Below are 26,196 nucleotides of genomic sequence, written 5' to 3' on the forward strand. Positions count from 1 at the left end.
AAAGAATTTGTCATGTAAGCAATGCAGCTTTCACATGGAAACAATAACAGGTATATTATTTAACCAAACAACGCAACATGAATTTCAAATATATAAAAAAATGTTTTGAAATCAATTGATGAGGAAGTTTCAGACTAAGAAAAATAACTTTAAACATATAAACCCGAGAAATGTGAGAAGTAAGATTTTTTGTTAATTAATATGACAGACTAAATTATTCACTGGGCTCTAGTTTCAAGAATCTACAGTGTATAGAAAAAAAATAATAAAATACATTGATAAATATATTCCTGGAAATGTTTTGAAAATATGTATCCTCTAGCCCAGACTTGTAGCTTTTTTGGTACACTTTCACTACTAACTGTGAGATGAATGAATTTATGAACAATAGGCAAGAACTTCATTAGTGATTCTAATAAGCAATACAATTTTCTGACAGTACAGTATGAAAAACAGTACTGTTGTGGGAAAAAAAGAACCACTACACACATCTGCACCTTTGTGTTTCTATTGAGTTAAAAGCAATGCCCATAAGAATTAAGATGTATAAATAATACCCAGAAATTAAACACAGACATGACCAGCCTATGTCCCAGCTACCTACGTTTGCATTGCAAATCCCATATCAAAACAAGAGACTCAGTGGTATGTGAAAACTGAATTACTGGGATTCTGGGACATCCACATAAGCTAATATTTGAAAAAATAATTATAAAGAGAAGCAAATGACGATGTGGGAATGAATAAGAACTCTGTACACCCTAAAATACAATTTCAGCTAGGTATTCCACTGATGTAAATTTAAGTTACTTTGATTATAAGTATTATTCAAATATGTTTCCAGGCTAGAACAAGCCTTGTTTGATGCAAACAATGACAATGATGTCTTGACTACTTGGCAGCTTTACTAGTGTCTGATGATCTGATTCAGTATGTCAGGGTAAAGGCTGTGAACATTTAGGGTTCATATTTTATTCACTCAGAAGCAGTTTCAGGTCACATTATAGGAAAATAAGTTGACTTATTTTGCATGACAACTATGAATTTTAACCAAATGATACATTAATAAATCAAAAAAGGTCTTTTCTTTCAAATCACAAAGGAAGTTATTCCCTCCTCCAGAGGTCTTTTTTTGCATTCATTTTATGTTTGTACAGTGCATACAGCTGCCTTCAAACAATACATATGAGACCAGCAGCTGCTTATATTGCTCAGCCTTTCCTTACGTTGCTCAGTCTTTCCCTAGACTTTGACATGGTTCTGAAATAAATGTGACTTTCTTTTGCCTTGCCATACAACTTCAATTCCCATTATGTCTAACTGCACTTCCTAACAAGGGAGAGAAAGAAAATGAGAAATGATAAGCTGAAAGCTTTGTTCCCTCCAGTCAGTTACAGTAAAAAGCCTGTGGAAATTCACGACAAACTATGGTACTCCACAGGCAGCACTGGAAAATCAGCTTCATCAAAGCTTGGATAATTGTCAAAGCAAAAATAAATGATCAAAAATATGTAAAAAAATCACAATACCATGTACAGAGTTTTGATTTTTGAAGACTTAGACAAAGACTATCTTCCTTCAGAAGAAATAAGTGGCCAATGTTAATGTTACCATCATTATCATCTTTGAAAAGTGTGGATGTCTCAAAATTAGTATTAGAAATATGTATCCATTAAGCATGGATTTCTTGGGCTACTTTCTATTCCAAATCAATTATGATCTTTCATCACTCTGTATAAAAGCCAGGCTGTAAAAAGCAGGAATGTTAAATAGTTTAAACTAGAAATATATAATTTTAGATAACTTCTCCAATGCTTTGATCTTAAATTGAATTCAGACTGCCATCAAGATGGCATCAAGTTTTAATGTTAAATGAGAGCATTGCTGCTATCACAATAGCAAAGTACAGTACTCTAACTTTTCATGACTTACTGAATGCAAATCAGTAAAAACCAGCAACCATAGAATGACATGGGAGAGTGGTAATTTTCCTCTAAGTTCTTAGGCTTTAAACTTTCCATTTGCACACTGCCATTACAAATGCCCAAACACTTTACAAGTATCAAGGGAAGAGGAAAAGAAAAAAAAGAGAGAAAAAAAAAAAAGACAGAAAGTCACTGGAAAACAAAAGCTTTAATCAGGATATATTTTATGACCCAGCAATTCCCATGGGCCTTTTAGATTTTGGAGGCTGTGAAGTGACATGTGTAAATGTCCCTCCCAGGGGAAGGGAAGTAAATACTAATTGAGGTATTGACTGGTTTAAATGAAGCAGAAACACACTAAGAAACTCTGACTACAACAAAAATGAGTATCGGTTAGCAGTGCATGCTGGGACATTAATGGTTTTCATTTACTGTTCATTCATGCACATAAGTATACTTTTAAGCCTGATAACTTGGGTCTATAACAGCTCAGTTTTAAGCTAAAAAGCCATAAAATGTTATCTGCTGATGTATAAGAAAGTGATTTCAAGTAAAACTAGTCTGTCTAGCCTTTTAGAGCCTAGCATTCACATTTTTATATTCTATTCAGATACAGATAGACCAACAGCATCTAATGCTCTGATAATAGGAACAAAACCTGGGTATATGAAAATCAGCAAGATACAACTCTATCTATGTAGTCATTCTCTATATGTGTACATTAACACATCAATGTAATATATATATATTCTGCAGATTTAAACTAACAGAAAGGTGTTACTGCATTGTAATGTATACACAAAAGCATTCACCTGTACACGGAGGTAGAACAAATCAGTGGCATGCATCTACAGATGGCTAAACATCAGTCACCCAAGGCTTCTTCTCGTCAAATGAGGACTTCTGTAGCAGCTCTTGGGTGGAAACAAGAACTTGCAGAGGGCCATTCATCTCGCCTTAAAGGTGATGAATGGCTTCTTATTGATGATAAAAGGACCTCGGGGTGAGCTGATTAGAGTTTTGCAACCAACTTTCAGAAGTCCAAGTCAAAGTCAGGGAAGTCCAGTGCTAAAGGTCTAACCTTAAAGTCTGCATTCTCTTAACTAAGTAGATTTAGGATGCTAATAAATGCTACAATCTCAGGGAAGACAGGAAAGGAGATTCAGCCAGGGAGAATAAGATCCTAATAAAAAGCTCTGAAGACAATGATTTTATTGGACATCCATCTGACTTCAGTCAAATTTCTACTGCCCCCTGCCATAGAGATCATCTGAGGATTGTTTGGAAATGGTCTGACCAGTATCACAGTATCATCAGGGTTGGAAGAGACCTCACAGATCATCAAGTCCAACCCTTTACCACAGAGCTCAAGGCTAGACCATGGCACCAAGTGCCACATCCAACCTTGCCTTGAACAGCCCCAGGGATGGCGACTCCACCACCTCCCCAGGCAGCCCATTCCAGTGCCCAATGACTCTCTCAGTGAAGAACTTTCTCCTCACCTCCAGCCTAAATCTCCCCTGGCGCAGTGTATTAGCTCAAATCAACAAACTTGATTCCTGATCTATTCTATGCTTTCATTTTCCACTATGAGATAAACATGGTATTCCTAAACTAAAGATATTCAGGAAAATACTTCTGAGTTACATTTACCCACAAATAAGCAACAGCTCTTACGGCAGAAAGTTGTAAAGGAAAAATCTCACATGCTTTGATTAAAGCTAAAATTAGGAAGTCCCTTGGGGACTTTTTGGTGCCTTTTACATTCATTGATATTTGGTCTTTGAAGTACTTCATCAAATCAAAAGGCTAGGCCTTTCTACTACGTATTCTGAGACCATTACACTGAACAATTAATAAAGCTTCCCAGCAAAAGCAAAGGCTGACAATCTAGCTCAAGAATCCAAATGCCTAATGCCAGAAGACTTAGGCCATAATTTGAACCAAAATTACCATTATTTTGGCTTATTCAGAATATATGATACTCTCATCCTGACAGATTACAGCTGAAAAGGACTTTCAAAGCCAAATTTTGCACTATTATTCCTGACCTTACAGTGTCCTGCTAGATAACTGAGGTTAAGGTGTGCGTGGGCTGTGTGTGTGTGCTTGTGTACTTGTATGTGCACATATGTGTGTGTGAGAGTAAGAGAGGGAAAAGAAATACATCTTTTCCATGGAATCAAATAAGAAGAATTATTTCATTACATGGAAAAGAAGACAAAGTGACTCTTGTTGCCTTCTTACCTTGACCTTCAGTTGTCCTGTGAATTTCTCTTCTCAATACACTCTTAAAAAATGTTTCTGTTTCTCTAGAGACCATTTTTACCCCTCAGCCATGGAAAGGCATCATAAATACTAGTGTTTCAGGCAGGAGTAAATTATAGCCATCCATCTCACAAACAAAGCACATGGCACAGGGCTACAGGTCACTTTCCTCCACAGTACCTTACCACAGTGTGAATGTTTTAAGGAGTTCAAAGGACTTGGTTTATTTTTTGCTTTGAATTGTGTTTAAAAGCAACAGGAACTCCCATTCCCTCTGCCACATACAGAAAGAACACCCAAAAATAGAGGTCAAAATGGAAGAGGTGATAATGTAACCTCCAGCAAAGAAGAAAGTAATTATTCTAAGCATAGTTTGACGTATTGTATGTGACAGATTTTGATCATGACAAATGAAGCAGCCAGTTACAAGGGAAATGTGAAAATACTGCATGTTTTTTTAACTAGATCATCAAATGTTTCTCTTTTAATCAAATCCATGAAACACATGCTTACATACTCTACTTACAAGCTTGCTACCTAAACCATTAAACAGTCTTCATACAAATAATTTGGCTTCAGGTCATCTAGGAGTTATAAGTGCTGATTTGAGGGATTGTTTTTCATTATTTATTTGTTTGTTTGCTGTATTGCATTATAAAAGCAATAATCACAGTTTTGAATAGTGTGAGTTTATACAATATATAACAACCTTATTAGCCACATACACAGCAAGACCTCATATTTAGGTTTTATTGGACTGGTCTTGCTCTTTCTATGATGCATTTTAGAGTTTCTTATAAGCTGGTAGGAAGCTTTTCAGAACCACTTTGGGTGGTTCAAAAGGGACAGTCATTTCAAAAGGGACTTTGAAATGACTGATTTAGTTTTTGTCAGCCAATTTCTTTGACTCTAAAAAATGTTTAAGAATAGAGTTTCTTTGAGAAAAGAAACTGCTTAGAACAAAATTTATTAGCTCAGCATTTGGTTACTGGCCAGAAGATGAGAAAAGAAACTACAAGCACTTGGGGTAATCAGTATAATCAATGCACAACCTTGAAACTAAATACCTCAATCTCTCCCTTCCCACTTTCTGTTTTCCTAGCATGACAGACATTTCACTCTATGTATAAGCTTTGGTAAGATCAAGGACACTAAAAAGGTATAACAACACAGAGTGTTAGTTCGTTATTACAAATTACTTGAATTAATACTTGATTTTATTTGCAAAGTAAAATGTTCCCTAGAACAGAGACAGAGAACTACTTATCCCACTATAGTTTCTAACTTGTCTGTAAGGACATGAAGAAGGAAGGAAGGCCAATAAAAGCTTTAGAATTAGTTTCTCTGCATCACACCCAACCACTATTACTTTGGGATACTCTCTCACTTCTCACGGCCACACAGAAAGAAAAGGTTTGTGGGTCCCTGGTTGTAGCATAGTGCTGCCCAGCAGACTTGGTGGGTGGCTCAGGCCTGGAGATAAGTGATCAGTATTTTCATGTGCCCAGCTGTGAAAGTAGAGTGCCTGACATTTCCTTGGCTCCAAGACAGGCAATCTGAAAACGGTGAAAATTCTGCCTGAAATGGGGTATCAGAACTTCCCAGCCCTATGTGGTGAAGCTGAGAACCTCGAGTGTGCCTGTGGTTTGACACAATGGGTGAGATCAAGCTCTGAGAACCACAGTTCCTGGCTCATCTTTTACTACCATCTTCTTGAGACATCTGTGAGGATTTGTAATCAACCATGTCTGGTCTAGACCCTCAAAGCCTGGTTCCTAGGAAATAATTTATCTGAGAAACACACTGATGGGGCACTGATGGGTGGAACTTCAATCATTTTTGTAAGCATTTCTTTTGAACTGTTGCCTGTGCAAATATCTAACACTTCACTTTTCTGCCCCAAAAAGCAACGAAATCATAATTTTCAGCAAGCCGTCATTCATAATTATAATTTCCCTATGATATGGAACTCTGCTGCTTGATTTATTCAGAAACAAATCCAAAAGCCATCAGCTGCTGTGCAAGCTTCTCTTCTTTTTAATCTGTGTCTGTTATGAAACTGGATTTGGAGCACTGAACACTTTGTAGACAGTAATGCTACTTCATTCACCACAAATCCACACAGATTTCAAATACTGTCTAAGAGGCAGCAAACACTGCTTTCCATTATCAGCTTCACAGGCTCTTCAATTCCTTGTGTGACCTGACTAATTAAACACATGGCCAACGGCTTAACCAATTAGATTTTTTTTTTTTAATGTAGAAACTGATTCTTAAGCAATCATAGAATCATAGAACTATAGAATCAACCAGGTTGGAAGAGACCTCCAAGATCATCCAGTCCAACCTATCATCCAGCCCTAGCCAGTCAACTAGACCATGGCACCGAGTGCCTCATCCAGGCTTTTCTTGAACACCTCAAGGGACATCGCCTCCACCACCTCCCTGGGCAGCCTATTCCAATGGCAAATCACTCTCTCTGTGAAGAACTTCCTCCTAACATCCAGCCTATACCTACCCCAGCACAACTTGAGCAGTTAGAACTACTTTTCTTAAAAAGGCTGTGATATAAGGACAGAAATGCTACACTGTGTTTTAAAACTGTCACTTCACTCACTCTAGGAACTTTCACCAAATGAGATATCCCAGTTGATATAAACCACAGAAAGCAGAGAAGAAAAAAAATATATATTAGAGTCCTGAACTTGTCAAAAAAATCAGATAAACATGCCTGCAAAAATATTCAGGATGGGAATTTGGATTTTAAAAAGTGACAATTTAAGAATGGTCTCAAAACTGATACTTTTTTTTCAGCCAACTGACACTAGTAAAATTACTCAAGTTCATTAAGACAAAAGCACGCTAAAGGAGATGGATTTCTGGTGGCCACCTGGGAATACATTCCTGACTCTTGAATTCTGTGAGGAACTGAAAGTATAGTTTTGTGAAATACAAACAATGCACAAAATTAAGCTGTTACTGAAGACAAAAAAGTTCTCTTTTATGCCACGAAGTAAAGTTATCCCTAATTTCTAGCCAGCTTATAGTTAGCTTCTGTTTCAGAGAGTTTTCCTATGGATAAATGCTTATAGATTTCTCGCTAAAAACAGCCTGCAGAATTGCTGAGCAGGACACAACTCTACTGTTATACACCGCATGCTACTTCTCTGTAAATAACTGCTTTTGGTTTTTTTGGTAGCTGTTTGTAATGAAAGATTTATCATATTGCCTGAAATGCTGTATAAATCATACTGAGATTTTAGCCTGAGAAGCTCTTGCACTTCTGCTCTCTGTTAACGGATGGAAAAAATCTCTCTGTTCATTGATGGAAAAATCTCTCTGTTAACTTATGGAAAACTCTCTCTGTTCACTGAAGGAAAAATCTCTCTGTTCTTCGAAATTTTGCATGAAAATCTTCTTGTTATGAAGGAATGGTTACACATTTGTCCCATAGCATTTCACTGAGAATTCACAGTTGAAATTAAAAAATGACATGACTTTTTAACTTCCATTAATAGTAAGATACATTAAATTAGTAACAATGTCAGCATGATGCCAAACTAATAACTGAACTTGAATGCTAGCAAAAGTTAGGTGAGGCCACTGTCAAAGTAGCTGCAACTGCTACTCTACACTGAGATGAACCCACAAGATTCCTACATCATCTGTCTGATGAGGAAAGACTGAAGAGACCTGTGGCTCTTTGGTCTGGAGAGGAGCAGCCTGTTAAAGTTTGTGGATGTCTGAGTGGTGTCTCTTTTCAGTGGTGTCCTCTGGTAGGACAAGGGTCGGTGGGCACAAACTGGATGCCAGGAAGCTTCACTTCAACATGAGCTGGAGGGCAGAAGGGCTCTGCAGCGGGACCTTGACCGCCTGGACAGATGGGCAGAGGCCAATGGGATGGGGTTCAATAGCTCAAAGTGCAGGGTGCTGCACTTTGGCCACAACAACCCCATGCAGAGATACAGGCTGGGGTCAGAGTGGCTGGAGAGCAGCCAGACAGAGAGGGATCTGGGGGTACTGATTGATACCCGCCTGAACATGAGCCAGCAGTGTGCCCAGGTGACCAAGAGGGCCGGTGGCATCCTGGCCTGCATCAGGAATGGTGTGGTCAGCAGGAGCAGGGAGGTCATTCTGCCCCTGTACTCTGCACTGGTCAGACCACACCTCGAGTACTGCGTTCAGTTCTGGGCCCCCCAGTTTAGGAGGGACATCGAAATGCTTGAGCGTGTCCAGAGAAGGGCGACGAGGCTGGTGAGAGACCTCGAGCACAAGCCCTACGAGGAGAGGCTGAGGGAGCTGGGGTTGTTTAGCCTGGAGAAGAGGAGGCTCAGGGGTGACCTTATTGCTGTCTACAACTACCTGAAGGGTGGTTGTGGCCAGGAGGAGGTTGCTCTCTTCTCTCAGGTGGCCAGCTCCAGAACAAGAGGACACAGCCTCAGGCTGCGCCAGGGGAAATTTCGGCTCGAGGTGAGGAGAAAGTTCTTCACTGAGAGAGTCACTGGACACTGGAATGGGCTGCCTGGGGAGGTGGTGGAGTCGTCGTCCCTGGGGCAGTTCAAGGCAAGGTTGGATGTGGCACTTGGTGCCATGGTCTAGCCTTGGGCACTGTGGTAAAGGGTTGGACTTGATGATCTGTGAGGTCTCTTCCAACCTTGGTGATACTGTGATACTGTGAAAAACTTCTTTACTGTGAGGGTGCCTGAGGCCTGGAGCAGGCTGCTCACAGAGATTGTGTGGTCTTCTGTGGACCTCTCCAGAAGACCCTTCCAGCCCCTTACATTCTATGATCATCTCATCTGTTTACACAAGGAAAATGATGATAAAAAAACGACTGATCTCCATCCTGATTTGTTTTCTTTGTTTTCCTTCTAGTAAGAGAGGACTTTTACTGCTTCATTTTTGATTAAGCTCTTCATTAGAAAATACTGAATGACATTAAGCAAGATAGAAGACTGGTTGACTAGGCCAGCTGAGTGTCACTAAAGCACTCTAATTTGACTCTGTTTTTTTTGTGGCAAAGTTACGTTTTTTTAGAAGGTTACTTCCCAACTCCTTTGACAGATGTTATGTTCCTTTCTTTATTTCTAGGTGTTCAGTTTGCTTTGCAGAATTCCTGAACATACCTGAATGCACTTGAAGTCTTCCTAAAAAAAATATGCCATTATTATTTAGACAGTAAATTATTTCTACAGATAATATGTGGCATATATTTTCTTTCTTTTGAGGAAAACAGGTAGAAGAGGAAAAACCCAAGCCTGTATTTCACAAAGGTTTTCCACGGATAACTTGGAAACTTCCTAAAGTTGAGTAGTTTCTGAAATATTTCTGTATTTATGCTGTGTACTTGACTCAGTTGTTCTGTATGAGTGGCATCGACCGATAGACAGAGTACCCAGAACTAGCCCTTACAACAAGCAGCTCATTAAAAAGTTGAACTGTACTGAACTGTGGGAGAAAAAAAAACCAAAAAAGCAATCATATCTGCAGCACAGAAGAAAGAAAAAGCCTTCTCAGCCTCGTGTCAGTTAAATACATTTTTAATACTGCTGCCAACAAATAATAATCCCTTGATTTTTTTCTTCCCCCCGCAAAGCTTGCAAAGTTGCTGGCAGATACAGTAACTTTTCCAGTTCCTATTGTTAGCTCTGCCAGTCTCTCATCAATCTCACTAGGCTCTTACACCTCTCTCTCCAGAACATGTGTCTTGCCTCAGATTTTGCTAGAATAAATCTCTGTAATTTCACAGGGTTCCCCCCCCCAACTCTACCCTTCTGTTTCAGCAAGCCCCTGTTGTGTTTTTTAATTAGACGGTGTCCTTTACAAAGAATGGAACTTTGAGGCAAAGAGGTGAAAAAGGGGTCACTGATAATTTATTGCATGTCTTAGGGCTGAGCTAGCTGGTAACTGCAAGACTGTAAAGCTGAATAATTAGTTTTGTAGGGAACATTGGAGGATTTGGTACTCCAATTCAGGTGAAAGCAGAAAGGAATCTGAATCATTATCTTAATCTGATTGAAATGTCTCAGGAAGTGTAAAAACAGGTCATCTGTCAAGAATTCCCATGTCGTTATTACTAGTCAGGAAAGACATAATTCAAGAGAAGCCTCTGAGATGGTTTTCTCTTTCAGGATCACAGAACTGCAGAGCACAAAAATGTAAATGAGGATTTGCTTTAGAGGCTTCAAATTTTCTACAATATTTGCATGTCAGTTATCCTGGAGTGGCTTCAGAAGGGCTGGTTGACTTGTATATAGTTTCCATATAAAGTAGCAACAGTATCAGGAGCACAGACTTTCTGAAATTAGATGATTAAGGAAAGACAATGGAGGAAAAATGCCTGAATATCAGCTTTCCTCCACATTGTTAATAACAGATAACCACTGCCTGACTAGAGTGCTGTCATCATCAGCATATCTAAAGATACAGTCTTGAGGAGTAAAAAACAGCACAAATTTTGAAGATAATGATTTTGATAGGTCTTCTAGGGAGCTGTTTGTCAGCAGGTCCCATCTAACTCTATGGGAGAGGCAGTATTAGAGGAGGAATGCTCCTGGCAGCCCTATAACAAGCAGCCTCCCCAGGCCTGGAGAAACTTGTTCTACCTTTCTTTGCCTGGCAACCCATGGCTCTTGGCAATTTTGTACAGCTTACCACTCACTCACTTACATGGTTCTCAGTTCAGTAGCACAAACACAGAAAACCCAAAAGGATGTGGCTTGATAAATTCTCACTTTCCTATTGCAGAAGGAAAACTGTGAAAGGTGGAAACACCGCCAAAATCCACAGAAAACAAGTCTGGTCTTTCTTACTGAACTGGTCTGTGCAGAGGCAAAGCCAGGAAGGGGGTAGCAGTTAAGTGTTGTAGGACTTTGACAGGCCATGCTGTTTCAGATTAATAGGAGCAGCTCTGTCCCTGTGAATGTCAACAGCAAAACCCACGTGCCAATTACAGGCTTGACGTTGTTGCTGATCATGGCAGGGGGGTGAAATTGCTCCCACTTCCAGAGCTCAGTAGCCACATGGGTGAAATTTTGGTCCTGTAGAAGTCTAGTGGAGCTTTATCACTTCCCCTTTATCAGGATTTCATCGGCACTAAGAGTTGACAGCTCTCCTACAATCTCATTAACCATTCCTTGTACTAGCTAAAAAGGAGGTGCTAAAAGAGAATCAAACTGTAGAATATTTTTAAAAGAAGCCTTTCTGTTTATGTTCAATAAAATCAAGAAAAAAAAAGTCTCTCAAGGCCCTTAATATTGTCTATTGATATGTTTATCCTCAGTTTATGACTAATACATTTTAATTCAGTCACAGGGTATGCTTTAAACAATTCAGTGCTGCATTATGTGCTGCATTTGAGATGTTCAAGATCTTAATTGTTCTCTTCAGTATCCCTCACCCAAGAAGCTAATGAAAAATTCAGTCGTGATGGTATTGTTTATGACAGTCATAGCTGTGACACATGATAATTTCACAATCATTTGAAGACACCATGTTGTTTCTTTTGACATTTTGTGACAGGCTGTGTTATCAAGCACAATTGTTTGCACAGGAAACAACTGTAACACGTGGTCCTTGGGACATTATGTTATCTCTTGATAATGATGTCATTAACATGTGTATACTATAATTAATGACTACAGGAGCAATTCATTTGAGTAATGCTTATGAATTCATTTCATCTAAAATGGGAAAGAAAACCTATAATCATTTGAGCTCAGATCCTGAAAGCTACTTACTTGCAACCTGCTGCAGCTATGCTGGGTGACCCGTTAATTGAGGCATATTAAGCAAGAAGCATTTATTTCTCAGTTATATTACAGAAGCTTGGATTAGAATCATTATCATAATGATTGTTCTCATATAGATCAATGAGAGAAACAGGAACCTAGCAGTGCTCCAAAACTGTTTGTCACCCAATCTCCTATCAACGATAGCCAGGAAACAATTACAGTTCATCAGTCTGCACAGCTAACATAATGAAGCTGAAGACAAGTAGATACAAAACCCACCGCTGTTCATGTTACACCCTAATTTTTCTGTAAATCATAAGACAAAAAACTACATTTCCTATGTTCTTCTATGAATGTCATACAGAAAGCAAACAGTTCAGGCACATATATAAGCTTCATAGTCTCTTGACCAGGCAAAGCATAATCTATTTTTACCACCGTATCTAACATCCTGATGCTAGTCATACCATGATTTTAGTATGGTGTCTGTTGTGTTTTCACTGCAAACTCAATTCTGCTTTTCACTGCTAATAGATTCCTATCCACTATTCTTCCTCATGGCCAGCAAAATTCCACTGAGAAAAGATATATTTAGAAAAGATATATTTAGACTCTCAATCCACTATTCTTCCTCATGGCCAGCAAAATCCCACTGAGATTTTTTGTTTATTTGAATTTTCAGAAGGTTGTGTTTGAGCACAAAAAATATTTCAGTGGAGATATTTGCTCCAAACACACCAAAATAGCTAAGAGTGAATGAAATTTCCAACCTGCCACAGATAGAGTCCTCAGGGAAACTGCCTACAATGTGTCTAAAGAGATTAGAATGAGACTGTGTCCCTGTGAACATGCTTGAAAATAGACTGTTTGTGGAAGCTGGATCATGCTGAACCCTCTAGATAGGTTAAAACTGGACAAGTTAAAACTGGGAAGCTTTGGACAGACCTGCTCCTCCCAGCTGCCTCCAATACACGGATTTTGAATGGAGTTCAAAGATATAGGATGCACTAGCCAGGCTTTTTCAGAATAAGGGTGTTGGGATATGTTTTTGCAAAACAAAATCCACAAAGTTATTTTTGGCAGCTGTCACTGCCTCTTGTTGATTCCTTCTCTCGTCTTCTTGTGGAACTGAAGAAGAAAAGTTTGTGAGACTAAGGTATACCTCTCCTGTCCCACTTCATAACTCATCACTCTCACCTACTATCTTGCTGAAATGTGTGCTATGATGCAAATTAAACTAATGCAGAATCCATATCTTAAGATTCTTTGGCATGAAGGAATTTGGGAAATACTTCCATCCAGATTGTTATCTCAACAATGACAAATATGTCTACCTACCCACTAGCTTTACGGGGAGAGACAGAAAAGAGCACAAATTCACTCTGACTTAAACCACTTAGATGGCTTATACAATTCATATAGTATGACTCTCCTCGTTCTCTTTTCTGAGCATGAAAACATAAAATTAATTTATTCTGGTGTAAGAACGTAACCTCTCAAAGTCAATCACATTTCAGCACATATGCAGGGTTCCTTGGATTATCTTGCATCACATGGCACAAGTAATAGGCTAATGCACAAGCAAGTCAAGTTATCTTGGTATAAGCAATCTGGAAATACATCATATATCCTCTAAAAGTACCCCAACTCTTGTGTGTTTCCAAGCCAAAGAATCCCTGGATAACCCCAAGTTAAATCTCTAGTGCTTTCAAGCTCCCATATTTCACACACACAGCTTGCTCATTCAAATTCAGGAGCAGACAGGAGCTAAAGTGAAATTATTTCAGGTTTTTGGTTTGGGTTTTATCTGCCCATTCATATGTCCTCTGCTCTTGAAAAGAATTCTCACTAAGCTGCAAAGAGTCAACTCTTGCTCCAGAAAGGAGCCACATGAGGGATTTATAGTATTACAGCTAAGTAATGACACTATAAGACTATGCCAGAAAAAATCTTGAATATGGGCAAGATATAAGGAACTTCCTGGGAATTGCAGAAGAGAGCATGCATATACATTGGCACATACACATTAAGTACAGTTAGTTGTCGAAGCTGAAGAACTTAACTGGGTATCAGCAAAGCCATGGTAACTGCCCAGGTCCACATAACTACACAGTGGATTAGAGGAAATTTAATCTCTTCAATTGTTTTAGTAATTACTTTTCATATCCCTCATGGTAGGCAGACACAGAGATACACAGGACAGCTCAGGCGATGCCAAGTCAGTGGCTCATCTGTGCTCACTCAACTGTACATCTGAGCCCCCTCTTCCAGAAAGAAGTCTGATTTATTCTGCTACTCTATCTTTACAGGTGAAATAACTAGATAGTAACGGTTTAAAGCAGATTGCAATCAAGAAAGAAGCCATACTCATCCTAGCCAAATTAAATAGTGGATAGTGCCAGTCTTACTCCTATCCAAGTCAGTCTCTCCTTTATTATCTTCTGAATACCTCTTTAAGTGTTTTGGAAGCTTCACACTGAAAAGCTTAAGACCAAAGAGGGAGAGTGTTAGCATCTCTGGACAATGAGTTACTCTGCTAGGAATACCAAAACAAAGTAGACCCAGAAAGGCAGTGATCATTATGAGTAATGTCTGTCTCTCCACTGGTGAGTTCGCTGAGGTATGTCTGGGAACAGAAACAGATGCTACATAGAGTCAGCAAAATGCCTGAGAACACCTCTGATTGATATGCAGTCCTGTAAAGATCTTCATCACCATTTAGGTGCATGCCCATTTACCTTAAAAGCTAGGTACTTCATTTAACTACTATTTAAATCTTAGAGATGGACATTTAGTAAAAGGTAATTGGATTTCCAAAAGCAAAATGCAACCACTTATGAAGTCTGTTCTTCCTTATTTCAGCTTGGCAAGTCAACACTTAAAAATCTGATAGCAGAAGATTTTCCTTGATAAAATGAAGGGTTCATGGCTCTAGGAGTATGGCAAAGAGCCAACTTGTACCAGTTGCAAACTCAACAGTTACGCTGCATTGCAAAGTAAAACAAAACTAGGAGAGCACTGCTTTCTTACAGAGCACTTAGAGTAATAAGCATTCACTTGCAAAGCTAGTTTGAGGGTTAGTTCAGAGAAGTGAAATCCTGCTGCACTACGGTGTATCTACATGTGCAAAACTACCAAAATCAATGACTAGTAACCAAAAGCCAGCAAAAAATATCCCTCTAACAGAAGCTCTTTCTACTGAAGATTTGCAACAAAATGTACTATGGAATAGCCCTGTTGTGTCCTCTTCTCCACCTCTCTCTTTTATTTCATATTCACACATTCTTATCACTTAACTCTCAGAAAAGACTTTTGACCCTTTAAACCCTTTGTCCTTTGTGAAGAAAGAGATGGAAGTAAGAGAACAGGATTGTTTCTTGAGTACTTGTCTCTCAATCTCTCTCACATCAATTAGTAGAAAAATATTCTTGTTAGGTCATTGAGATTATGATTCAGGAGTTTATTTCAGTAAATGCAAGAAAAGTTCAAAGTGGGGAAACAGAACTGAGGGAACTTGCAGTGCTGACTCAAAGCCAGATTACTGAAATAAACTGCAGCTTTACTATCAATTTCTGAAGACTTATGACCTTTGCTGAAGCTCAGTCCCATGCACTTACAGACCATGACACACAACATACGCACACAGACTGTTTCTTAAAAGTTTAAGCCAAATTTTAAAGCAACAACAAAACCTCAAACCCAAATGGACTCCCAGCAACATATGTTTAAATTCCTAAATAGCCATCTGCTTTGCTAAGCATCCTTCAGCACTCCACTGATTGCAAGAAAGAAAATTGTGTGCACATTGTTTATATAAACACGGGTTCTGCTTTACAAAAGAAGAAATGGCTTTAGGAACATACTATTAAGGATGCATTTTTTTGAGAATGTATCATTAGGGATTAAATTTAATTTAAAAAAATAGCAGGGATGTTGTAGACAAGAAGGATTGTGTTTAATGAAGGGAGGATTCCCATCATAGCTCCATTTTTTTTTCTGATAAAAAAGTAAATGTGTAATTTTTTCTTGTTGCTAAAATTTGAAGTCTACCACCTCCACCTCACAGGATCACAGGATGTTAAGGATTGGAAGGGACCTTTCACAGATGGTTGAGTCCAACCCCCTTGCCTGAACAGGACAGTATAATCTAGCTCAGGTCACACAGGAATGCATCCAGACAGGTCTTGAAAGTCTCCAGAGAAGGAGACTCCACAACCTCTCTGGGCAGCCTGTTCCAGTCCTCTGTGACCCTTTCAGTAAAGAAGTTCTTCCTCATGTTAAGGTGGAACTTCCTGTGCTGTATTAGCCCTTGTCCTATCACATGGCACATCACCTGATCAGCCAAAGATCAAAATTTCTAAATACTTCATTACACCTAAGTAAAAGAATTGCATTCAAGAAAATCACAGAATCACAAATGTCAGGGGCTAGCAGGGACCTCAGAAGATCATCTAGTCCAACCCCCCTGCCACAGAGGGATCACCTAGATCAGATCATACAAGAATGCATCCAGGTGAGTTTTTAACATCTCCAGAGATGGAGACTCACAACCCTCCTGCGCAGCCTGTTCCAGTGTTCTGTCATCCTCACAGTGAAAAAATTCCTCTTTAGGTTTACATGGAATTTCCTATGCCTCAACTTCCACCCATTGCCTCTTGTCCTGTTATCAGGCACCACATAGAAGAGCCTGGCACCATCCTTCTGGCACTAACCCTTTATGTATTTATAAACATTAATTAAGTCACCTCTCAGTCTCCTCTTCTCCAAGCTAGAGCCCCAGCTCCCTCAGTCTCTCTTTGTAAGAGAGACATTACATTCCCTTGGTCATCATTGTGGCTTTGTGCTGGACTGTCAAGCAGTTCTATGTCCTTCTTGAACTGTAGGGCCCAGAACTGGATCACATCTGGATGGGGTTTTGTTCCTTTTTGCATTCTTTCTTGTGGGGGAACATCAAGCAACACACTTAGGTGAGTGCCCACATGTTCATGCACATGGGTACACAGAGATTCTGGTAGATGATGTCATCATCTTACCTAGGTCCAACAGAGCTGTTACAACATAAAGGCATCACGTTATCTTGCAAAATGAAATACAGAAACTTTCAGCAGAAATTTTAACCCTGAAAGCAGGGAGTTTAAACTATGATGTTGCCAAATGCCTGCTCACACTGGGCTGCTTCCTTGGTCACCTGAGAACATATCAGCTTTCATGAGGGAGCATGACAGAGTGCAGACACACAAGATACCACATGTAAGACAGATCTGCACTAGCAATCGGATTGACCTACTTGTACCAGTGCTGATGTGCATACAGGGGGCAATGCCTACAAACATTTGAACTCTTAATGTGTGCTGTTGCTTACTCTTGCAAGATTAGGAGGAGGGTTTGCACACTTCTAAACAAGATATTAATTTCCAGTGACAAGTATTGTTTGACAAGTCAAGAACTGTAGTTGGAACTCTAGAGATTACTGTTTCTCTTTTCTGATCTTGGTCATATGTTCACCTACATCCATACAGTCACAGGACATTGATTTCTCAGGGGCTATCAAGAATTTGCCAGGTGGAAGTTAAGCACTGAATAAACATTGACAGCGAAGGTAGAACTAATGTCACAAAGATGTACATACTACCCAGAGAACAATGTTCCTGTAGGATCAACTATTCTAAGTCAAGGTAGAAAAAAACTGAATGTAATAATTTTTATTTTTCATTTTTTGATGGAGACAGTTGAAAAAAAAAGGGTTAGATTAATCATAAATAATTAGGCCAACTGTAAGAGGTCATTCTTTCATTATCTCCTAGCTTGACAGACCAAATCAATTCATTCCCTAACCCTGCAGGATCCTAATAAGATTTATCTAAAAATGGAGCCATGCTTCTTTAGTTATCTATACTGCAAAGACTCACAGAAATCAATTGCTGTGGCCATAAGTGGATACTTCCTTTCCCCTCCCAACAAACACTGAATTGTCAGATTAAGATACATTCAAGCATCACATACGAAACAAATATTTGAACGAATAAGGTGGATAGGAGCTCACAAAGTGATACAGAGGCTGACTCTTAATGGCTAGAAACATAGAGTGAAGGAAACCTGTTACAAAGTAAATGCACCTAGATTGCTGAAGGAAAATCTGCAACTGCAAATATTTTCTTCTGATTGTACTTGACATGCACAGCAGGAAGTGGTATAGGAAGCAATGCCTGAAATTCTCTCTAATATAGTGTCTTCAGCTGGTAGGCAGCTATTCTCCCAACATTACATTTTCTGCTTCTTTTCTGTGCCTCCAGACATAAATTTAATTTTTATTTTTACATTGATTATCACAGAATCTACACACAGTATTTATGCTGAGTGCCAGCAGAGGATTTTCACAGACGCATATGAAGATAACTACCATGCAATTCTTGGAAAACTATTTTGAAGATAAAAAGACAGCACTACAAAAAAGATTACATTTTCTTTACATTTGAAGGCAAAATTGCTTGCCTTAGAAAAAAAAAAGCATAAAATTGCAGTGATGGAAGCAGTTCTAAAAGATTGTCCTTGGCTAACAGTGGCATTTTATGTTCTATTTAAAAGGAAACAAAGTCTCATGCAAAGTTTAAAATACTTGCTTATATGCTATATTGTTATGCTTTTACTTTACTACAGAAAATGTTATGGAACTGATTCAGTGACTGTGGCAAATGATACTCAAATGTAGTTTAATTCCTACCTATTTCTTTAAGATACTGCGAGTCATAAATCATTTTTTCACAGCTCATTCTTTCTTTCCCTTTTTAAATGCAAAAATTATGTCATTACATCAAATCACTGAGAGAAAGAATCAGCCATAATAAAAAAATAATTAAATAAATGCTGTAAAGAATCATCATGCCAGCCCTACAAAAGCATTCAATAATGAAAACCAGAAAATAATCTTTTGAAAGGTCTTGTGATGAAAAAGTTTGTGATTAGATCAAAGTCCAGAGAATCATAGAACCATGGAATCAACCAGGTTGGAAGAGACCTCAAAGATCATCCAGTCCAACCTATCACCCAGCCCTAGCCAGTCAACTAGACCATGGCACCGAGTGCCTCGTCCAGTCTTTTCTTGAACACCTCCAGGGATGGTGCCTCCACCACCTCCCTGTGCAGCCCATTTCAATGACAAATCACTCTCTCTGTGAAGAACTTCCTGATATGGATCCCTGATATGGCAGAAAGTTTATAATTAGGACTCTGTCCACTACTCTTGATGTGCAGATAACATTCTAGAAATTTTAAACTTGTATGACAATAATAATAATGAGGAGCTCTGAAATTCATAGCTAGAAGACTGAATGTGGGATTTTGGAAAAAGGAGGAAGTGATGGCGAAGATGTGAGGTTTGCAGAATGGGGACGGTGAGGAAGAGGAAGAAACACTAGTGGGCATGATGGGAAAATGACGTGACATGAGAACACAGTCCTCTGAGCCTCAGACTTTGTCCTGCTGGTTATTTTGTAAATGATGCATACCTTAAAGCTGGCATAACCAAACACAGAGAAAGGAGATGGAAAAAGAAAGGTAAAGGCAAAAGGAAAGGGAAAACTATGATACTACAGGAGCTAATTTTTTTGAAGTGGAAACAGTCATGTGTACTGCATGTACCTATTATGTTAATTTATATTCCACTATTGCTGTACAATACTCTCTTGGTTTAAGTTCATTTCATCTTTGTTAGCAAGAGGTAGGCCCAGCTCTTGATGACATTGCAAATACAAAAAAAAAAGCAACAATAGATCATGCATGCACTACCTCCACTAGAAGCCATCATTAAACCCAGCAAGCACACTGCATATGGCCCCCATTTGAAAAAAAAACAAACTAATATATGCACAGCAGCATCTGTACTTAAAATGTTCCAGAGGAAAATTATTTGGTATAATAAAACAGAAGCATGAAAATCCGGGGAGTGGGTATGGCTACATTGCACAAATCCAAAATATAGCCTGATACTTTATGTTATGAAGAGGATTAACTCTACCTCAGCCAAAATCAGCACATTATTGTTTTTTCTCCCCATCTTCTAACCAATATGGTATCATTGATAGATGCTGTACTACCCAGATCCAACCACTTAGTGCCTGACTGTTGTGCTTCTGGTATGATGCTCTGAGTCTGCCCTGCAAAGCTGTTCCACCTGAAGGAACTGGTTGAGCTACTGAGGGTCAGTCAGTGACTTTTACCCTCAAATGGTCTCTGCCCTCTCTCCTGAACGAGGCTTAGAGACAGTATAAAGCCTAGGAAGAGCATGGTGGAAGAAGCGTGAGCAAAGCACTCAACCTCTTTGCAGTCAGAGGTGGAAATATCATTGGAGATTTGAGGATGTCTCACTTGTCCTATCAAACTAGGAGACAGAGTAATGTTTACTAAACTAAACCTGGTAGATGAGTAATGAGTAAGTCCAAGAGGAGTAATCCATCCTGAAATTCTGTGTGTCAAGTGTCCTGTGCTTATTGGCATAACTTAATTATTTTTTTAAATGTTATTGAGATATATTGTGTTCCAGAAGGGTATTATTTATTCACAGTTCAGATGAAGACAAGTCTTAATCTGCACAGCTATGCTATAAATTCCCTTTCAGGAAAAAGTCTTTCCAAATTATCAGTAAGAATAATTTCCAGGATACTTCCTCCCAGACAAGAGATTTTCAGGATCACTATTATCTTCTAGCACAGCAGGGTTTTTGGGGTTGTGCTAAATACAATGCTGAAATTTGTGAGCTGACTTTTCCCACGAAGGTTATGAATGGATTATATATCTACCTTGTATCGATCGTCTCAACATCTCAACTGGAGGAGGACAGCAGAGTAGGCATTATTTTCAAGTCTTGATTCAGAGCAGTGTACAGAGATATAGGTGCTATAATCCTTGATTTGAAATGACTTCTGTTGCTCTGTTCTTGATTTGAAACTATCTCCATTGCTCTGTCTACTGGCAATACTTATCCGAAATCACAGAATCACAGAAACATTCAGGTTGGAAAAGACCTTCAGGATCATCAAGTCCAACTAATATCCCTACTCTACAAGGTGTATCTTAAACCATAACCCCAAGCACCACATCCAAATGACTTTTAAACACAGGATCTTTGTTACTCTGTCTACCGACAATACCTGTCCAAACCTGGACACAGTGCTTGTTGCAATCAGAGAGCCTTATAAAACCTCTGAATAAACAAGTCATTTAACAAGACACAAGAACGAGAAAGAAAGATGTACTATTAAAATATCCATGGTTTGGCTGGTTAATGTGTTCAGTAAGGGGAGAAAATAAAACAGCAACTAGAGTCCACAGCTTGTGAATCCTATCCCAGTCTTCTAAGAAGAGTGAAGAAGTGATGAAGTCATCACAACTTTGTTAAACTGTTCATTTTTTAAGGAAAGTCTCAATGTCTTGTAGCTGCTATGTAAATTTCAACAGAAAACTGAAACAAACCTCAGCCATGCCTCCTTTTAAATGCCTCTGTTTGGGCAACATAAGTCTGAAATTAAAAAAGTCAATGTACCTATGATGGTGTTGATACAACTAAAAAATATATAGCAGAGCTTATGTGCATTCTAGCTAGCTAGGTGGAAAGAAATCTATTTCACCTTCCTGTTAAAACCACTGCTGTGCAATCAGCCTTGAAGAAAAACAAAAGGGCTGCTATATTCTTTTTCTTCTTGCACCCAATTGGAAATCTGTATGAAATATATATATGTATATAAATAGAGAGAAGTCTTTGCCTCCTTTCTTTCCCTTAAATGAGAGCATTGCAAAGATTTGCATACAAAATCACTTGAGTATTTGTACCGCAGTACACCTGGCAATTATCTTACAAGAGAAAGCATTCGTTTTAGCCAATTGCCACAGGCTTGGCATTACTGAGAGAAGCAGAAAGCATTCGGATGTACAGAAGAAAAAGGGATATTCCAGCTTTCTACCAGCTACCTTGAACATACTTCACGTTTAATTTCACCCTGTTGCCACAGGCACTGTGTTGTTATGACAGCTGATCTGCCATCGAATAGCTGTAAAGGAAAATCAACAAAGGATCGCTTCAGCGGTTTTCGGTGCAATTTATTGGAGCTTGTATCTTGCGGCTGCTGCCGCCTGTCGGGGTAATGACACATGATGGGTGATTAAAGAGCAAGTCCCTAAATCAAAGCTCTGCCAGTGGTCTGAAGAGGCAGAAACAGCGTTCAGACGTTGTTAATTTCTCATAGTGGGAGGACCTCATTAGGAAAAAAATCGGCTGTGTTTCTAACAAAAGGAAGTACTCGTGTCTGGGGGAGAATTTTCCTGTTGCCAAGGTTTACAGTAGCTTTCTCACAGCATCTTTTAGACCATGCATTTAATGAAAATAAATAATTAAAACGGATAGAGAGTATTGCAGTCCATCACCACTGACTGGGAATTTAAACTGAGCTGTACTATAGGCTGTTCACATCCTTGTATTTGACACAGCTTTTCCTTCTGTTTGCCAAGAAATGGGTAGTGAGAGAGCTGCTTGTCATGAGAGTAAGGGCGAAGGCAGACAAGGGCAGCTCGTAAGGACACTTCGGAATTTAAGAGTAGTTTTAGTTCACTGAAATATTTGCTTTTCTTTCCTTTTATCTTTCCCCCCCTTTCTTTTCTTTCCTTTCTTTCTTTTTTCCTTTTCATTTTAAGGAGATATGCTGGTAATCCACATAGAATTTTTTATCAATTTTGCATGAATTTGCCCATTGAGATAATGGCAACATAATTATGAAGAAGAAAATAAAGGAAAAATCTCTTTGCTTGAATATGGCTGAATCTTAAAAGAAGACGACACTAAAAAAGAATAAGAAATAACTGGGCTCACATGAATTTCAGGTAGTATGACTGCTGTATTTCCTACAAGAACTTATTGAAGGTTTAAGAGACAGTGAGTTTTAAGATTCCTTTGCAAGATGTGAATGATCTATTATTACAAATGCAGAACAATGTTACTGCTCAGGCATATTGTGGGATATGTGCATTTTTAATTAGAAATTGGACAAAAATATATGCATATTGTTATGGATGTATACATATTAACATATGCATAATTGCTATGCTTTTCACAGTCAAGGAGAAGTAGCAGTTGGACAGATCTTGATGTTCATATGTTCTCAACAAGTAATTATTCCTCTCAAAATTAAAATGGACAGTTAGAGGCACACTTGTGAGCAGAGCACAATGAGTTCTCCATCACAGCTTGCTGGCTTTACTTTAAGGGTTGCAGCAAAGTAAACTCATCTGACTGGCCACTTGGGAACAGTGCCTTTAAGGCAGGTAAAATTTTACGAAGGAAGCCAGGCACAGACTTCTACCCATTTTGATAAATGCTGCAGTGCTTCAGCCATATGACAAAACAACTGTTACATAGCAGTGGAGGAAATCAGCCTTATGAGATTCAGAATCTCCCTTTGTAAGCATCGTTTCAGTTTATTATTGTTTGCAACTACTATTACCTTTTATTTCTTTTGCAGTAATAGCTAGTTATGAGATTGGGACCTTTATTCCATGAGTTGTCTGCAGTTGGAGAGAAAAAAATCTTGCCCTGATGTTGGGGTATGGGCAGCGCTGAATGACCTGAAGTAACCAAACACGAAGCGTAGCATTAGGACATAGAGGAGGATTTGGGATAAGGGAGAGCAGTATCGAGAAAAACAACCTTGAGGAAGTTGGCAAAGAAAATGCAAAGTTCGCTGTGTGAGAGGACTAAGAGGGCAGGCCAAACAAGTTCGCTCCTAGGGTGTGTGAACAGCACATACTACTAAACCTATGCAACCTGAATTATACATGTTGTATGCTGAATGATTAGAGCTCTATATAAGCATCACTTTTAGCCTGCAATAAAGGTTCGACTTATGCATCATATTGATGTCTCAGTGTTGTTCTGGTCCCTGTGTGATCAAGGAAACCCCGTCACCCTGAAGATGTCATGGTCAGCACGGATGATAGCACAAGGGAGGCAGAGGCAGCAGAGTCACAGAATGGCAAATTGCTACAATCAAGACCCAGGGTAGCTGCATTAAACTCTTCTACACTGCGACCAGACTCCCTTTCCCATATAGCCTCTTTTTCTGTCATTCCACCAGCTCTTGTCATAGATATAAAAAATAAATATTTAAGTAGAGAAACTTAACATTAGAAGTATCAGCTGAGATTAGTATATATGGAAGGAGATATGGATCTGACTGATGGCTTTAGGTTTATGTATTAAACACACAATACAAATACTTAAGAAGCATATTTTAAAAGAAAGTGGATAAAGCAATTCTGTTTTCTCAGCAGACAGGATTTGTTGAAAACATTTTGGTGGTCAGATTAAAACTTCTGAAGATCCACACTGACATGAAAATAAGTGATAGATTTAAGCAGAGGCAGGGATAGTGTGACTGCTTTCAAAAGATTATTTTCATAGGAACATACATACATTAATGAAATCTTGGTTTTCAGGAGGGAATTTTTTCACAATACTGTTCTATCATGGTATATATAGCCCCTAAAGTGGAATTAGGAAGTGTGACATTTATTCAGATGAAGGCAGGCAGGCAGTCTATTCTAGGCAGACATATTTTCCCTTGTGACTCCCAGACAACCTTTAAATAATTTGAGTTCTTCCCTTCATGTTAAAGGCTCATTATCCTTTAGAGAAATTCTTTAGAAGTCTCTTCATCCCAAGCACCAGGAGTCATTTCTCAAGACAGCACTAGATTCCTTATTCCAGATCCCTCTCATAATTTTGTAATATTGTATGTCTTAGTGAATAAGGAATTTGAGATCTCATCATTGGTTCAGAAGAAGAGGAAAAAATAACAACTGTTATATATATTTAATGAGCAGAATAATTGCTGTTAAGATTCTCTGCTTTCATGGGTGCCATTCTATCCCTGTGGTTCGTGATTCAGCATTGACTTTGGGAGAAATGTCTTCTCACATTTTTGTTACTATTCCTGAAGCTTTTTTCTCTTCCTATAATCTGTTGGGCTTTTGTTTTTGGGTCGGGGTTTTTTTGTTGTTTGTTTGTTTTTACTTTGCACTCTCTTCTCAAGCAATGTCCATTAAATCAGGGAGCTGGATGTGAAGGTGTCACACAGCAAACATTGAAGCATAAAAAAAAAGTGTACTACCATTTTCTTATTAGCATTAACAATCCTGTCAAACATGCCAAGTTTCTTTATAGCTTATGCTGGCTTTTCACTAAGAGTAAGTCTGTCGTAGGTAGTAAGTCATACAAGTAGTAGGACGTAGTAAGAGGTAGTAAGTTATACTACAAGAGGTAGTAAGTCATACAAGTATATTAGGTCACTGTTTCTTTTTTGTCCACTCCTGAATTATCAAAACAAAACATTGTCCACCCTCTTTTGACATCAAAGGTCCTTAAGACACAGGTGACACTAGAAATTCTAGTAAAAGAGTAAAATGTCCAGTCTGACTTAAGAGATCTGTCACAGGACCTATGAAAAGCAAAAATGAATCCAAAAATCCTACTAACAGAATAGGTGGAAAGTTTTATAAGAGATTGAAGAAAACAATCACTTCTGCATAAAATGATTTTCTTAGTAAGTTCAGTTATGCTATCAATGCTTACAGTCTCATGTAAGAGGTATCTGTGGTACAAGGGACAGTTAAGAATTAAGGGAGGCGGCTGTCAAGGGACTGCTGACATGTCTTTCTGAAAAGCATTATAGATTTACAATCAGTGGCTAAATCCAGGTAAACCAGTCTACTTCTTTATCAGGTGATTTGAGTATGCACAACCCACATAAAGACTGAAGGAAGGTGGGAAATCATTTTGTCACATGGAAGGCACAATAAAATGTTAATCTTTGGTTATGGTCAGGAAAGCTGTTTGTTACTTGCCAACTTTGACACCCAGAAAACAGCCACCCAGGCCAGGGCTTACCTTCTGCTTCTGATTAAAGGTGACACTTATACAGTGAACTTGTGAAGCAGGATCAACTTAAGTAAGAATGCTGAATTTCATGAAGGAAGCTCGAAGTTTTAATACAGCCATAGAGCTATATCTGAAGACTAGGGCCCAGAAATAGTATTGGGGAGGAGAAGGAAAAGAAGTCAAAATAACCATGGGGAAAAGAAAACAGTGAGTAACTGTAGTAGAGAGAATAAAGGCAGGTTCAAAACCTCACTGTGGAGTTACTCCACCTGAACGGGTGCAAGTATTATGCACATCATAACCACTCCATCAGAAGAGGAGATGCAGCTATAACTGCAACCAACCATAC

At 38.8% G+C, this 26,196-nt stretch overlaps 1 protein-coding gene across 10 annotated transcripts in view; it reads right to left on the reverse strand.

Annotated features, from left to right (window-relative positions):
- Positions 1-26,196, reverse strand: part of DSCAM (DS cell adhesion molecule) — a 459,192-nt gene that overhangs the window by 124,031 nt on the left and 308,965 nt on the right. The window contains exon 12 of one of the 10 annotated variants that reach the window (XM_064152549.1): positions 23,320-23,536. The exons of the other annotated variants lie outside the window; for them this stretch is intronic. Within the exon in view, the coding sequence (XP_064008619.1) occupies positions 23,412-23,536 (125 nt within the window). The 3' untranslated portion in view covers positions 23,320-23,411. Of the gene's footprint in view, positions 1-23,319; positions 23,537-26,196 lie in introns of those variants that run through there. 10 annotated transcript variants of the gene reach the window in all.

This window comes from Pogoniulus pusillus, chromosome 12 (genome assembly GCF_015220805.1).
Source record: "Pogoniulus pusillus isolate bPogPus1 chromosome 12, bPogPus1.pri, whole genome shotgun sequence".
Lineage (NCBI taxonomy): Eukaryota > Metazoa > Chordata > Aves > Piciformes > Lybiidae > Pogoniulus > Pogoniulus pusillus.